Source organism: Schistocerca nitens, chromosome 11 (assembly GCF_023898315.1).
Source record: "Schistocerca nitens isolate TAMUIC-IGC-003100 chromosome 11, iqSchNite1.1, whole genome shotgun sequence".
Taxonomy (NCBI): Eukaryota; Metazoa; Arthropoda; class Insecta; order Orthoptera; family Acrididae; genus Schistocerca; species Schistocerca nitens.
Window position 1 is genome coordinate 200,402,360 of NC_064624.1, and position 16,534 is coordinate 200,418,893.

Consider the following 16,534-nt stretch of genomic DNA (forward strand, 5'->3'; position numbering starts at 1 on the left):
CGTTTCTGGGCCACAGTTTGTCGCTGGACGTTCTTGTGGACAGACACAGCTTGTCGGTTGTCGTGCCTACATAGAATGCAGCACCTTCTCTCCTATCCTCTGTCTAAACTGCAACACTTCACTCTCCGCCACTCCCACCATACTATCTCTCCCCCTCCCTGCCACAGCCTCCTCCTTACCCCCACCAATCTACGTCTACATACATACTCCGCAATCCACCATACGCTGTGCGGCGGAGGGTGCCTCGTACCACAACTAGCATCTTCTCTCCCTGTTCCACTCCCAAACACAACGAGGGAAAAATGACTGCCTATAAGCCTCTGTATGAGCCCTAACCTCTCTTAGCTAATCTTTGTGGTCTTTCCGCGAAATATAAATTGGCGGCAGTAAAATTGTACTGCAGTCAGCCTCAAATGCTGGTTCTCTAAATTTCCTCAGTAGCGATTCACGAAAGGAACGCCTCCTTTCCTCTAGAGACTCCCACCCGAGTTCCTGAAGCATTTCCGTAACACTCGCGTGATTATCAAACCTACCAGTAACAAATCTAGCAGCCCGCCTCTGAATTGCTTCTATGTCCTCCCTCAATCCGACCTGATAGGGATCCCAAACGCTCGAGCAGTACTCGAGAATAGGTCGTATTAGTGTTTTATAAGCGGTCTCCTTTACAGATGAATCACATCTTCCCAAAATTCTACCAACGAACCGAAGACGACTATTTGCCTTCCCCACAACTGCCATTACATGCTTGTCCCACTTCATATCGCTCTGCAATGTTACGCCCAAATATTTAATCGACTTGACTGTGTCAAGCGCTATGCTACTAATGGAGTATTCAAACATTACAGGATTCTTTTTCCTATTCATCTGCATTAATTTACATTTATCTATATTTAGAGTCAGCTGCTATTCTTTACACCAATCACAAATTCTGTCCGAGTCATCTCATATCCTCCTACAGTCACTCGACGACGACACCTTCCCGTACACCACAGCACTGTCGGCAAACAGCCGCACATTGCTATCCACCCTATCCAAAAGATCATTTATGTAGATAGAAAACAACAGCAGACCTACCACACTTCCCTGGGCCACTCCAGATGATACCCTCACCTCCAATGAACACTCACCATAGAGGACAACGTACTGGGTCCTATTACTTAGGAAGTCTTCAAGCCACTCACATACTTGGGAACCAATCCCATATGCTCGTACCCAGTCACTACTCCCATCATGCACTGGTGCTGCTGTTCACAGTGTGGTCTCAGCTCTCTCAGACTGCAGATGTGTGTGCAAGTTGCGTTTATATATATATGTGTGTGTGTGTGTGTGTGTGTGTGTGTGTGTGTGTGTGTGTGTGTGTGTGTGTGTGTGTGTACTGCTGACAAAGGTCCTTAACTGCCGAAAGCTTTAGTTGTGTGAATCTTTTTATTGTGCCTATCGCGACTCAGCATCTCCGCTATATGGTGAGTAGCAACTTTCCTTCTCTGGTATTGTTACATTCCATCCTGGATTTTCCATTGTTGGATTTACAAATCCACAGATGTACATCATACACTATTGTTCACTGTAGTAGCCTTTATTCTCAATACACTATGTGAGCCGAAGAACGAGTTCTCTGATACCTACACTATGTGATCAAAAGTATCTGGACACCCCCGAAAACATACGTTTTTCATATTGCGTGCATTGTGCTGCTACCTACTGTCAGGTACTCCATATCAACGACCTCAGTAGTCATTAGACATCGTGAGAGAGCAGAATGGGGCGCTCCGTGGAACTCACGGACTTCAAACGTTGTCAGGTCATTGGGTGTCACCTGTGTCATACGTCTGTATGTGAGAATTCCACACTCCTAAACATACCTAGGTCCACTGTTTCCGATGATACAGTGAAATGGAAACGTACAGCACAAAAGCGTACAGGCCGATCTTGTCTGTTGACTGACAGAGACTGCCGACAGTTGGAGAGGTTCGTAATGTGTAATAGGCAGGCATCTATCCAGACCATCACACAGGAATTCCAAAATGCGTCAGGATCCACTACAAGTACTGTGACAGTTAGGCAAGAGGCGAGAAAACTTTGATTTCATGGTCGAGCGGCTGCCTATAAGCCACACATCACGCCAGTAAATGGCAAACGACACATCGCTCGCTGTAAGGAGTATAAACATTGGACGACTGAACAGTGGAAAAACGTTGTGTGGAGTGACGAATCACGGTACACAATGTGGGGATCCGACAGCAGGGTGTGGGTATGGCGAATGCCCAGTGAACGTCACCTGCCAGCGTATGTAGTGCCACAGCAAAATTCAGAGGTGGTGGTGTTCTGGTGTGGTCGTGTTTTTCATAGAGAGGGTGGCATCCCTTGTTGTTTTGTGTGGCACTACCACAGCACAGTCCAACATTGAGATTTTAACCACTTTCTTGCTTCTCACTGTTAAAGAGCAATTTGTGCATGGCGATTGCATCTTTCAACACGATCGAGACGGCCTGTGGTGGAGTGGTTACACGACAATAACATCCCTGTAATGGACTGGCCTGCACAGAGTCCTGACCTGAAACCTGTAGAACACCTTTGGGATGTTTTGGAACCCCGACTTCGTGTCAGGCCTCACCGACCGACGTCGATACCTCTCCTCAGTGCAGCACTCCGTGAAGAATGGGCTGCCATTCCCCGAGAAACCTTCCAGCACCTGATTGAACGTATGCCTGCGAGAGTGGAAGCTGTCATCAAGGCTAGGTGTGGTCTGACACCATATTGAATTCCAGCATTACCGATGGAGGGTGCCACAAATTTGAAAGTCATTTTCAGCCAGGTGTTCGGATACTTTTGATCACGTAATGTAACATAAAAAACGCATCTCTTCCTCTCGTTGGCCGTATGTTTTATGGAAGTCTGAAGCTCATCACAGGTAGAAAACTATTTACCACATGTAAACATGTTTAGAGAGGTAAAAAGATGAAAATGTAAAAGTGGCAGACCAGGACTGTGAGCTGGGTTGTTGGTGATGTTCCATCTGAATGGATGCAGGAGTTGCTTTGTGGTGTTGGCTGTGTGAGAACATGTATTATTGTGTGACAAGCACACTCCCTTTGTTAAAATTTGCCTTCTTCTATTCTTCATTGTCCTCTGCAGGGTTTTTTAAAGGTTACCCTGTACCAGACAGCACCACTTCCTCCTGCAGCAAATATTTAATGGGGACAACCCCCATGCGATGCCAAAGGAAAGAGGCCACACCTTTTCTGGCGGAAACAATGGTTTATTTCACTGATGGTGAGGAGGGATGTCACCACTGTATTGATTGTCTTCTCATCTCACGGATATAGCTGGCCACCCGAGTTTGTCACCAGTCAAGATATAATAAAGAAACTGATCATCTTCCAGTTCAGAACGCTCAAGAAATTCTCGTAGACGTGATCCTGTTGAATTTGTGTTCATCTGTGAGCTGTTTTGGTAGCCCTCACACACAAAATTTTTGAAGAACAAGTATATCAGTAAAGATTTCACAAAGAAGACAATTAGAGATTCTGGAGTCACTGTGTTCATCTCATCCAAAATCAACTATCACGACAGACCACTTCTTCGGTCTCATTCACCACCTTGCTAGGCACTAATGAGGAATGCCCACGAACATTTGTTCTGCCAGCCTTAAACTCGTGCCACTACTTACTTGTACACATTACGATGCTTCATCACACCATCCCCATAAACTGTTCCGATTTCTTTAAACATGTCAAAGAGCGTGTTTTCCTTTGCAAGAAGAAACCAGATTACACTCCGCACCTTGCAGGTGGTGGGATTGAGAATAGACAGGCCTCTTTCAAAATGCCACAACATGAGGTTTTTGCCAACCGAAACAAACAAGACTGTGTTACACAGCCAATACATTGTCCATAAGTGTAGTTCAGACAACTTCGTTGAAGGGGAAAAAAAAAAAGTCCTTTAAGTGTCAGAGGCTCAATACTCTTCCTTTCTGTCCACGGGTCATATGCTTGTCAATCTAACATTAAGCCTTTCTCGAGTCTGACATACAAGAGAACAAAATTACACTTTTTGTGCACACTCCTTTCCTGAAGTCTAACTGCAACTCCAGCAACAAATTATGTGCATCGAGATTTTCCACAGCTCTATCGTATATTGCATACCAGAAAGTCTGGAAATCTAATTTGCCACCAATCGTAAAGGTACTTCACAAATGCTATTAATTCAATATATATGCATAAAAGGAAAAGAAATATTAACACAATCAAAACCAACGTATCACTTTCTGCCAAGAATTACATAAAACAAGAGGTGTTTCTATAACAAGAAACAGCTACTAACATATAACAGAAAAGGATTCATAAATCGCAAAGTTTACAGAATTGTTGTATACGAGTGTAAACATAAAAGATACCGTGTTACAGGGAGTGTTGAAGAGGAGATACATTGATCGAGCAAGAAATAATGAAGTATAGGACGTGTTAATAAGTCAGGTAATAACTTGTATGGTACCACAGGGATCTGTAGAGGGCAAAAACTGCATGGGAAGACGGAGATTGGAATATTTCCAACAAATAATGGAAAACATTGGGTGAAAGTGTTCCACTGAGAGGAAGAGGTTGGTAAAGGAGAGAATGTCAATGTGGTCACAACAACCAGCAAGAAGACTGGTGGTGGTGGTTGTTTGGAGGGGGGGGGGGGGGGGGGCAGAACCCAATGAACAACAATAATCTGGTCATTGTCAGTGTCACAAAGAGCAGTTACGATGTTATGATAACAGCTGAGAAGTGAATGATATGGAGAAATATGTCAAACCATATTATGGTTGAAGACCAAAACAACAACTTATGGCTACCATATGTGTAAGGTATCATGGGATTGTGACACACATATTAAGAATGTTGTAATATCATTTCATGCAGGGGTTTAACACTTAGCAGAAGTGCTACCAACCTGTGTGGCGAATGTGCAATGGCCATAGCAGCAAGCATCACATAGCAGAATGGTGGCCTCGTGTTGGCAGTACTGGCTGAGCCTGCACCGCCACGGCGCTGCTCCTCGTTCACCCCACTGGCAGCACTGCACACGGTGGTTCCCCCACTGTTGGCATAGTTGTCTCTGCCACCGCAGTTGCCAATGCCACTAGATGTAGTTGCAGTTGCAGCGTCGCTCACAGACGTCATCGCGTCTGACGCCGAGAAGTCCCGGCTGTGGTCACCGTAAGGGTGGGACGAGTCGGAGGCATCCTTGCCAGGGTTCCCGACATCGGAGACTGACACACGTGTGGAGGTTGGGGTGGCAGTCCTGTCCCAGTGCAACAAAGAGTTAAATGGTTAAAGATATGTGGAGTTCTATGTTGATTAAACAAAGACATTGAAATGGAAGTGCGAATGGTACTTGGATCCGAGGTCAAAACCAAAAAGTTAATACACAATGGGACAACGAATGAGAAACTTTAGCACAGGCAGGTGACCATACAGAGATCTCCTTAAGCTAAGTCGCCTGTGAATGCCTGGAAAAATACTAACAATTTTCAAAGTTTACATGAATGTAACTAAAAAATGTGAACTCTTAGTAAGATGAAAACCGTAGTACGATACGAGCGTTTCTTCCTCAACATTTTGATATATAATTGCTCACACTAGTTCTCACATTGACATCATTACATTTTTTGGCAAAGATATGTAAATTACATTTTTATATGCTGGTCCATACTCGGAATCCATGCACTGACTTACTACTTAGATGCTTGAAACTTTTAAGTCCACATTAACAACATGTCTACCTAAAAACCAGACTGCAATTTTATCATTTGAGCTACAAGTTTTTATTCTACAAATGTTTGCATCTGATAATCAAAATCAATGTTAATTTTTTGTAATTAATCAGTATTTATCTTTCTTCGTGTTAATAATACTTTAGTGTCTGCAATCTTCTTTCCTCCAACTAGTGGCTGAAGCATCCTCACAAATTTCAGATCACTAGGTCGAATAGATATTTTGTGCATAAAATAAACATGTCAGCAAATTTAATTCTTGGAAACTTTTGAGAGTGAGAAAATAGCAACAACTCAAGTTACAGAAAAGTCTATAAGGAAAAACTCGAGAACCAAAGATATACAAAGGAAACGTATAAGAGCTTCGCAAAGCGAAGCTTCTAACAGGGCTGTTAACATGGGAAACACATATAATATGTTTCTTGGACAAGAGTCTTATGACAACATTGACATGTGAAAGGAGAAGGAAAATGGGTCTGGGCACACATAGATCTTCAGTTGGTTTTTAAACAACTTCCTGATGTCCAATTTAGTTCTTTTAATTACCATTTTGTTAAAATGTAATGTAATGTAAAAAAAACTCTAAATACTGTTGTTGTTGTTGTTGTTGTGGTCTTCAGTCCTGAGACTGGTTTGATGCAGCTCTCCATGCTACTCTATCCTGTGCAAGCTCATTCATCTCCCAGCACCTACTGCAACCTACATCCTTCTGAATCTGCTTAGTGTATTCATCTGTTGGTCTCCCTCTAAGATTTTTACCCTCCACTCTGCCCTCCAATGCTAAATTTGTGATTCCTTGATGCCTCAAAACATGTCCTACCAACCGATCCCTTCTTCTGGTCAAGTTGTGCCACAAACTCCTCTTCTCCCCAATCCTATTCAGTACCTCCTCATTAGTTATGTGATCTACTCATCTAATCTTCAGCATTCTTCTGTAGCGCCACATTTCAAAAGCTTCTATTCTCTTCCTGTCCAAACTATTTATCGTCCATGTTTCACTTCCATACATGGCTACACTCCATACAAATACTTTCAGAAACGACCTCCTGACACTTAAATCAATACTCGATGTTAACAAATTTCTCTTCTTCAGAAATGCTTTCCTTGCCATTTACAGTCTACATTTTATATCCTCTCTACTTCGACCATCATCGGTTATTTTACTCCCTAAATAGCAAAACTCCTTTACTACTTTAAGTGTCTCATTTCCTAATCTAATTCCCTCAGCATCACCCGATTTAATTTGACTTCATTCCATTATCCTCGTTTTGCTTTTGTTGATGTTCATCTTATATCCTCCTTTCAAGACACTGTCCATTCCGTTCAACTGCTCTTCCAAGTCCTTTGCTGTCTCTGACAGAATTACAATGTCATCGGCGAACCTCAAAGTTTTTATTTCTTCTCCATGGATTTTAATACCTACACCAAATTTTTCTTTTGTTTCCTTCACTGCTTGCTCAATATACAGGTTGAATAACATCAGGGAGAGGCTACAACCCTGTCTCACTCCCTTCCCAACCGCTGCTTCCCTTTCATGTCCCTCGAGTCTTATAACTGCCATCTGGTTTCTGTAAATAGCCTTTCGCTCCCTGTATTTTACCCCTGCCACCTTTAGAATTTGAAAGAGAGTATTCCAGTCAACATTGTCAAAAGCTTTCTCTAAGTCTACAAATGCTAGAAACGTAGGTTTGCCTTTCCTTAATCTTTCTTCTAAGATAAGTCGTTAGGTCAGTATTGCCTCACGTGTTCCAGTATTTCTACGGAATCCAAACTGATCTTCCCCGAGGTCGGCTTCTACTAGTTTTTCCATTCGCCTGTAAAGAATTCGTGTTAGTATTTTGCAGCTGTGGCTTATTAAACTGATTGTTCGGTAATTTTCACATCTGTCAGCACCTGCTTTCTTTGGGATTGGAATTACTATATTCTTCTTGAAGTCTGAGGGTATTTCGCCTGTTTCATAAATCTTGCTCACCAGATGGTAGAGTTTTGTCAGGACTGGCTCTCCCAAGGCCGTCAGTAGTTCCAATGGAATGCTGTCTACTCCGGGGGCCTTGTTTCGACTCAGGTCTTTCAGTGCTCTGTCAAACTCTTCAGGCAGTATTGTATCTCCCATTTCATCTTCATCTACATCCTCTTCCATTTCCATAATATTGTCCTCAAGTACATCGCCTTTGTATAGACCCTCTATATACGCCTTCCACCTTTGTGCTTTCCCTTCTTTTTTTAGAACTGGGTTTCCATCTGAGCTCTTGATGTTAATACAAGTGGTTCTCTTATCTCCAAAGGTCTCTTTAATTTTCCTGTAGGCAGTATCTATCTTACCCCTAGTGAGATAAGCCTCTAAATCCTTACATTTGTCCTCTAGCCATCCCTGCTTAGCCATTTTTCACATCCTGTCTATCTCATTTTTGAGACGTTTGTATTCCTTTTTGCCTGCTTCATTTACTGTATTTTTATATTTTCTCCTTTCATCAATTAAATTCAATATTTCTTCTGCTACCCAAGGATTTCTATTAGCCCTCGTCTTTTTACCTACTTGATCCTCTGCTGCCTCCACTACTTCATCCCTCAAAGCCACCCATTCTTCTTCTACTGTATTTCTGTCCCCCATTCCTGTCAATTGTTCCCTTATGCTCTCCCTCAAACTCTCTACAACTTCTGGTTCTTTCAGTTTATCCAGGCCCCATCTCCTTAAATTCCCACCTCTTTGCAGTTTCTTCAGTTTTAATCTACAGGTCATAACCAATAGATTGTGGTCAGAGTCCACATCTGCCCCTGGAAATGTCTTACAATTTAAAACCTGGTTCCTAAATCTCTGTCTTACCATTATATAATCTATCTGATACCTTTTAGTATCTCCAGGATTCTTCCATGTATACAACCTTCTTTTATGATTCTTGAACCAAGTGTTAGCTATGATTAAGTTGTGTTCTGTGGAAAATTCTAACAGGTGGCTTCCTCTTTCATTTCTAGGCCCAATCCATATTCACCTACTATGTTTCCTTCTCTCCCTTTTCCTACTACCGAATTCCAGTCACCCATGACTATTAAATTTTCGTCACCCTTCACTATCTGAATAATTTCTTTTATTTCATCATACATTTCTTCAATTTCTTCGTCATCTGCAGAGCTAGTTGGCATATAAACTTGTACTACTGTAGTAGGTGTGGGCTTCGTATCTATCTTGGCCACAATAATGCTTTCACTATACTGTTTGCAGTAGCTTACCCGCGTTCCTATTTTCCTATTCATTATTAAACCTACTCCTGTATTACCCCTATTTGATTTTGTATTTATAACCCTGTAATCACCTGACCAGAAGTCTTGTTCCTCCTGCCACCGAACTTCACTAATTCCCACTATATCTAACTTTAACCTATCCATTTCCCTTTTTAAATTTTCTAACCTACCTGCCCGATTAAGGGACCTGACATTCCACGCTCCCATCCGTAGAACGCCAGTTTTCTTTCTCCTGATAACGACGTCCTCTGGAGTAGTCCCCGCCCGGAGATCCGAATGGGGGACTATTTTACCTCCGGAATATTTAATCATTCAGTAAAGCCTCATGCCCTCGGGAAAAATTACGGCCGTAGTTTGCCCTGGCTTTCAGCCATTCGCAGTACCAGCACAGCAAGGCCGTTTTGGTTAGTGTGACAAGGCCAGATCAGTCAATCATCCAGACTGTTGCCCTTGCAACTACTGAAAAGGCTGCTGCCCCTCTTCAGGAACCACACGTTTGTCTGGCCTCTCAACAGATACCCATCCGTTGTGGTTGCAGCTACGGTACGGCCACCTGTATCGCTGAGGCACGCAAGCCTCCCCACCAACGGCAAGGTCCATGGTTCATGGGGGAGGTAAATACTGATATAAGGTGAAAAACAAAAAATAAATTTTTTGAAGCAAATTCACAAGTAAGTTACGTTAAGATCGGGAAGAGAGAAAAAACGAGACTTTTTTCACTGATTGTGAAGAGAGAGACTGCACCTGATTGGTCATGGACCATGTGCCATATATCTGTGCAAAGTCACAAGGCAGATGAATAGCTGTTTGCCTTTGCAGGGTATGCACTCCGTAGCTCATGTTGTGGGACTGTGCATGCCACAAAGATGCAGCAGGTGACGGTCCAAAGGCGTTTTGACACTGGGTTCCAAAGCAGCACTGAGGAGCAAGGCGATTGGCTTCATTTCGGATGAAACTGCAGCCTCAGTATTTAACAAGGGCAAGGACTTCACACAGAATTCATTCACAGGTCAGGATGCCAACATCCCAGCAAGACAACCTGCTGCATAAATGGGTGAAAGGCAGTTCAGACCAGTGATCACTAAACGAAATGATTTTGACGACTGTGTATCACGTTGGCACGAGTGATCACAGCACGTTGGTGTGAGTGATCAAAGCAAATTGGGTTCTAAGGTGTTACAGCCAATTATGAAACCAATTTCCACAGAGTCAGTGTAATGCCCTACGACTGAGGAATCCAGCTAACAATGGCTGCTGACTGAGGTACTTGTGAGGACAGGTCCATTAGTGGAGGCAATCTTCTGCAAAGGAAAACCCAAGCTTTGTACCACTGAGAAGATGAGGGAAATCAGTATTAGTGTCAGTAATGTTGAGAAACAGCCGAAATCATTAAAAGCTGAACAAAGCTCCAGGACCCGCTGCAATCCCTGTCAGATTCTATAATCAACTTGCGGCTTAGTTAGCCCCTCTTCTAACTATAATCTATCGCAGATCCCTCGAACAAAAAACTGTTACCAGTAGTTGGAAGAAAGTACAGGTCACACCCATCTACAAGAAGGGTAGTAGAAGTGATCTACGAACCTCTCATCCAACATCCTTGACATCAATTTGTTGTTGAATCTAAGAACATATTCTTTCCTCAATTTTAATGAGGTATCACAAAAAGAATGTCCTCCTCAATGCCAAGCAGCATGGATTCCAAAACCACTGACCATGTGAAACCCAACTCCCACTTTTCTCACAAGATATACTGAAAGCTTTGGATCGAGGCAGTTGGGTACATGCCATGTAGTGCTGCTCGATTTCCGAAAAGCGTACGACTCGGTACTGCACCTATACTTATTGTCAAAAGTACGATCATATGGGGTGTTGAATGAAATCTGTGACTGTATGGACTTTTTGGTAGGGAGAATGCAGCTCATTGTCTTGGTAGGACAGTCATTGTCAAATGTAGAAGTAACTTCAGGTGTGCCCAAGGGAAGTGTGTTGGGACCCTTGCTGTTAATATTGTGTATTAATGACCTTGCACCCAGCCAGAGTGGCCGTGCGGCTCTAGGCACTACAGTCTGGAGCCGAGCAACCACTCCGGTTGCGGGTTCGAATCCTGCCTCGGGCACGGATGTGTGTGATGTCCTTAGGTTAGTTAGGTTTAAGTAGTTATAAGTTCTAGGGGACTGATGACCTCCGAAGTTGAGTCGTGTAGTGCTAAAAAAAAAAAAAAAACTTGCAGACAATATTAATAGTAACCTCGGGCATTTTGCAGGTGATGCAGTTATCTATAAGAAAGTGCTATCTTAAAGCAGCTGCATAAATATTCAGTCACTTCTTGATAAGTTTTCAGAGTTGTGCAAAAATTGGCGACTTACTTTAAACATAAAGAAATGCAAGAATGTACACTTCATGAAACAAAGAAACAAAAAAAAAAAATATTCTATGACTACAATGTTAATGAGTCACTGTTTGAACTGGCCACCTTGTGCAAATACCTGGCTGTAACATTTTGTAGGGATGTGACACGGAATGGTCACATTGGTTCAGACATGTGTGAAGCAGGTGGTAGACATTGGTTTATTGCTACAATACTGGAGAAGTGCAATCAGTTTACAAAGGAGATTGCTTGCAAATCACTTGTGCGACCCATTCTAGAATATTGCTCTAATATGTGGGACCCATTCCAAATAGGACTAACAGCAGATATCGAATGCACAGAGAGAAGGGCAGCATGAAAAGTACCAGATCCCTTTCACTCACAAGAGTGGGTCGCAGAGATACTGGATGAACTGAAGTGGCATTCTCCCAAAGATAGAAGCAAATTATTCCGAGAAAGTGTGTTAGCAAATTTTTGAGAACTGTCTTTAAATGATTACTCTGGGAATGTATTATGATCCCCTATGTATCAGTTAAATAGGGCTTGAGAGGATAATATCAGAATAGTTAAAGTGCGCGTCATTTACGACGGCGGCCGAGTTTAGGTTCGTTCTGCGCATCTGACGTCACAAAACGCAGTCAGCCAACGAACAGAGAACGGCGTTGCCAGAGCTCGACTGAAGTGCAGAGCACGGACGAGTGTCTTCAGTTGTAGAAACGTTCAGTCATAAATAAAGTAATAGAACAAAAGCAATGTCTTGACAGCAGACTTTCTTTTATAGAAAGTTTTGAAAAAGCATTCTTTATACCAATTGCTTCATATTCTATTAATTAATTAAACCAAACAAGCACTCCATAAATATTTTCTTTTGTTTGTAATATAAATTTTGTATATGATGTTGTATAAATGTTAGTTGATAAACATTGTATTTGTGATGCAGTCTGTCCAGCCATGGCTGGTAAATGACAAAGATATAGTAATAAAGTAATAAGCCTCCTAATTCAGGCGATAGCAAGGAAAGGTGTTTGTACCATTCTCACTAACTGCTTTTTCGCAATAAAGAACAGCGGTAATTGTTTATTTCATATTGTACTTCGACGAAACGTGAGTAATTCATAATCATACCAACAGTGTTTGTCGGTATTTTGCGTCATCTTTTAAAGTGCTCCGGGAGTTATAGTGAATGATGAGCTACGTTAGCGTAATGGTTAAAGTGTATGGCCGATAAGCGAGAGGTTCCGAGTTCAAACATTGACCGGTGCTTACTATTTTCTTAATTTAAAAACAATATCGAAGTGTCTTACTTTGTGAATTTTATTCGTTTGAATGTAATTTTTTGAAATTTCTAGTGGCAACTAAAATCGACCATAAGGAAAGTATACGCTATGGACTTTTACCTCTGCAAACTCTTCAAAATTTCAAGCAATGGTTTACTACATCTAATGCTGTACAATAACTGTGTTGAACATCGAAACAAAATTAAGTCATTTATGGGCGGAAGATATCAGTCAAGAAGATGTGTAAAAATCAAATTTTTAGACCAAATAGTTTTTGTGAAATCGAATGATAAAGTGTGTCAAAGCAGTCGGAACACCGTGTGTCTGCACAGGCGAGCAGTACAATGATGACAAAATCGCGCACAGCGCGGAATGCGAGGAGCACGTCTCTGTAGCAGCGAAAGGGTTAATGCGGCCGTGGTGGCTTTACTTCATAAACTGCGTGCTCCCCCCTTTTAAACGTAACTTTGCGAACTATACTATACTATGGCGGTGCTTCTCTTGCCGCGTACAACTGGCAACGCAGCAATCTCCCGCGTCTGGGCGGGCATGCGCGAACCGCCAAGATAAATGAATTGAACTATAGTGCACACAGAGACACATTCAAACTTTCATTCTTTCTGTAAGTGAATGGAACAGGAAGAAACCTTAACGACAGGTACAGGATGGGCGTATGGGCAGGCGGTGGGCGTTATGGAGCGATTAGGATTATTTTTAGATAAAGGCCATTTATTGGCAAAAGCATGTTGAAAGGGGTTACATAGGCCTAGGGAGGTGAGGGTGAGCCAGAGCGTAGAGTCTGGCGAGAGACAGTTTGCGAAGCTACTGAAAGTTGTTGTCTGCCGAAACTAAGTCCACAGTGCCGCAGCACCGGGGGAAGCGGGAGATGTTCAATGCTACAGGGCGCGCATCCGACTCGCAGGTGAGCAAAAATGCAAGAGAGCGGGCCCGGCGACGGGCGGCCGGGTATATTCGACGCACCACGTGGCTTCCTCCGCCCTGACTGGTCGGAATCGAGAAAACCGTGTGGGCAGCGTGGAAGTTTCCAGAGCGTCGCCTGCTAAGCGACGCCTGGGGCGGTGTTACCTCGTAAGCACACGAGAGAAGCGTGTGATCAAGGTGCCCTTCCTTGCTGCTGACTTCCTGTTACTGGACCGTTCAAATGGTTCAAATGGCTCTGAGCACTATGGGACTTAACTTCTAAGGTCATGAGTCCCCTAGAACATAGAACTACTTAAACCTAACTAACCTAAGGACACCACACACATCCATGCCCGAGCAGGATTCGAACCTGCGACCGTAGCAGTCGCGCGGTTCCAGACTGTAGCGCCTAGAACCGCTCGGCCATTCCGGCCGGCTACTGGACCGTGGGACGAAAGAATTTACAGGCAGCTAACACTGCCGGCCGTGGCTTGGCCATAACGGAACAATGAAGTTACCGTTTGGAAGCACATATAATAAAGTAAAGTCCCCGATTGTCTGGCTCATCCTTTACAGGGACATACCATCTGCCATGTGCTTTACAGTGGTTTCCAGAGTACGGATGTCGATGTAGATGTAGATGTACCATAAGAAATGAACATAAACAGAAGTGTCCCAGTTTTACTCACAGAATCTGTAGTATCCACAGAAGTGGTAGCTTACTCACTGGCAAAGAAAGTTAAGCACACAGAACACACGATCAGATGTCAATGAAACTCTGCACATATTCAAACCATTGGTGGGTATGCAAATGATCAGAGCTGGAATTCACAGGACCGATGACCTCGCTGTTTGGTCCCCTCTACCAAATCGAAAAACTGACCTGAAATTCACTGTGTCATGCAGATCAATCATCAGGGGCATCACCGTTGTTCGACTGTAACGCTGTTACCAGGTCGAGTCGGGTATATAAGGCATGTGAACAGCATCACATGTTGAGTGATCGCGGGCATTCCGTGGGCTCTTGTGAAACAATGTTATCAGTAGCTGACAGAATTTGAATAAGACTTTTGTGGGTCTCCATTATAGGCGTCTAGAGGCAAAGTGATTAGGGACCCTCAATCCCCAGCTAGCCAACAGATGTCGCTACGGTCACGCTATCGTGATCCACTGAGGTGGTAGGCATCCCTGCCAACCCTGGACTACCAGAAAACCTCTTGTATGTATCTGTGGTAACACCGTGGTTCGTTAGTGTGGGTCCCACCACCTTTTCTCGATTAACTGTTGTTGTTGTTGTGGTCTTCAGTCCTGAGACTGGTTTGCTGCAGCTCTCCATGCTAATCTATCCTGTGCAAGCTTCTTCATCTCCCAGTACCTACTGCAACCTATATCCTTCTGAATCTGCTTAGTGTATTCATCTCTTGGTATCCCTCCACGATTTTTACCCTCCACACTGCCCTCCAATGCTAAATTTGTGATCCCTCGATGCCTCAGAACATGTCCTACCAACCGATCCCTTCTTCTGGTCAAATTGTGCCACAAACTTCTCTTCTCCCCACTCCTATTCAATACCTCCTCATTAGTTATGTGATCTACCCATCTAATCTTCAGCATTCTTCTGTACCACCAAATTTCAAAAGCTTCTATTCTCTTCTTGTCTAAACTATTTATTGTCCATGTCTCACTTCCATACATGGCTACACTCCGTACAAATACCCTGGATTTTAATTCCTACTCCGAACTTTTCTTTTGTTTCCTTCACTGCTTGCTCAATATACAGATTGAATAACATCGGGGAGAGGCTACAACCCTGTCTCACTCCCTTCCCAACCACTGCTTCCCTTTCATGCCCCTCTGTTCTTATAACTGCCATGTGGTTTCTGTACAAATTGTAAATAGCCTTTCGCTCCCTTTATTTTACCGCTGCCACCTTTAGAATTTGAAAGAGAGTATTCCAGTCAACATTGTCAAAAGCTTTCTCTAAGTCTACAAATGCTAGAAACTTAGGTTTGCCTTTCCTTAATCTTTCTTCTAAGGTGAGTCGTAAGGTCAGTATTGCCTCATTTGTTCCAATATTTCTACAGAATCCAAACTGATCTTCCCCGAGGTCAGCTTCTACCAGTTTTTCCATTCGTCTGTAAAGAATTCACGTTAGTATTTAGCAGCTGTGACTTATTAAACTGATAGTTCGGTAATTTTCAACTCTGTCAGCACCTGCTTTCTTTGGGATTGGAATTATTATATTCTTCTTGAAGTCTGACGGTATTTCTTTATGGTAATCAAAACTATTAATATTATTTGCTTGAATTGTTGAATAACTATCCGAGAAGGCAGCATGCTTTAGGCATCCTACAAGAGACGACGAGGCAGGACCCCACAAATGTACTTGTCTCCTATGCTGTGTATCACAGGATGAAAGAAGGGGTACAAGTTCCTCACACGAAAGAAAACCGCACCATCCCACAGATGTACTTGTCTCCAGAGTCATAAAGTGGAATGTTGGACGGTTAGAGGCAGGGATAGGTGGTGTTTGCTTTTCTTTCGAAAAAATCGCTTAGTCTTTCTTTAGGCACAAGACGAATTACATCAAATGCAATAGGCCTATATACTGTAAAAATATATATTTCAATAACTTTCTACTTGCAGGAAACTTATTTCCCACAAATACTTAATTAAATGAGAAATAATATTGCACACATTTCGTTGCTCAATTAAAAACCGGGACAACTGTGCGTCGCGAATTATATTCTCGGGACACCAGGTCTTTTAAAAAATCTGGGGCTGTCCCGGCAGAACCGGGATGCTCGGTTAGGCTAATCTTCCACAGATTAACACTTTACCGTCCGCACGTCTCGTGCAAATTTATTCGCTCGTCGCCGGCAGCACTAGTTCGGATTATTTCGCTCATCGCCAGTTTTGTCACCTTCCCGTTGATGACGAGCTTCAAACACATTGACTTTTGCGTGCTTT

The 16,534-nt window shown here is 42.9% G+C and overlaps 1 protein-coding gene across 1 annotated transcript in view; it reads right to left on the bottom strand.

Moving 5' to 3' along the window:
• The window catches only part of LOC126212776 (uncharacterized), a 153,446-nt gene that overhangs the window by 32,838 nt on the left and 104,074 nt on the right, over positions 1-16,534 (bottom strand). Inside the window, exon 10 of the mRNA XM_049940181.1 lies at positions 4,936-5,286. Within this exon, the coding sequence (XP_049796138.1) occupies positions 4,936-5,286 (351 nt within the window). The remainder of the gene's footprint in view (positions 1-4,935; positions 5,287-16,534) is intronic.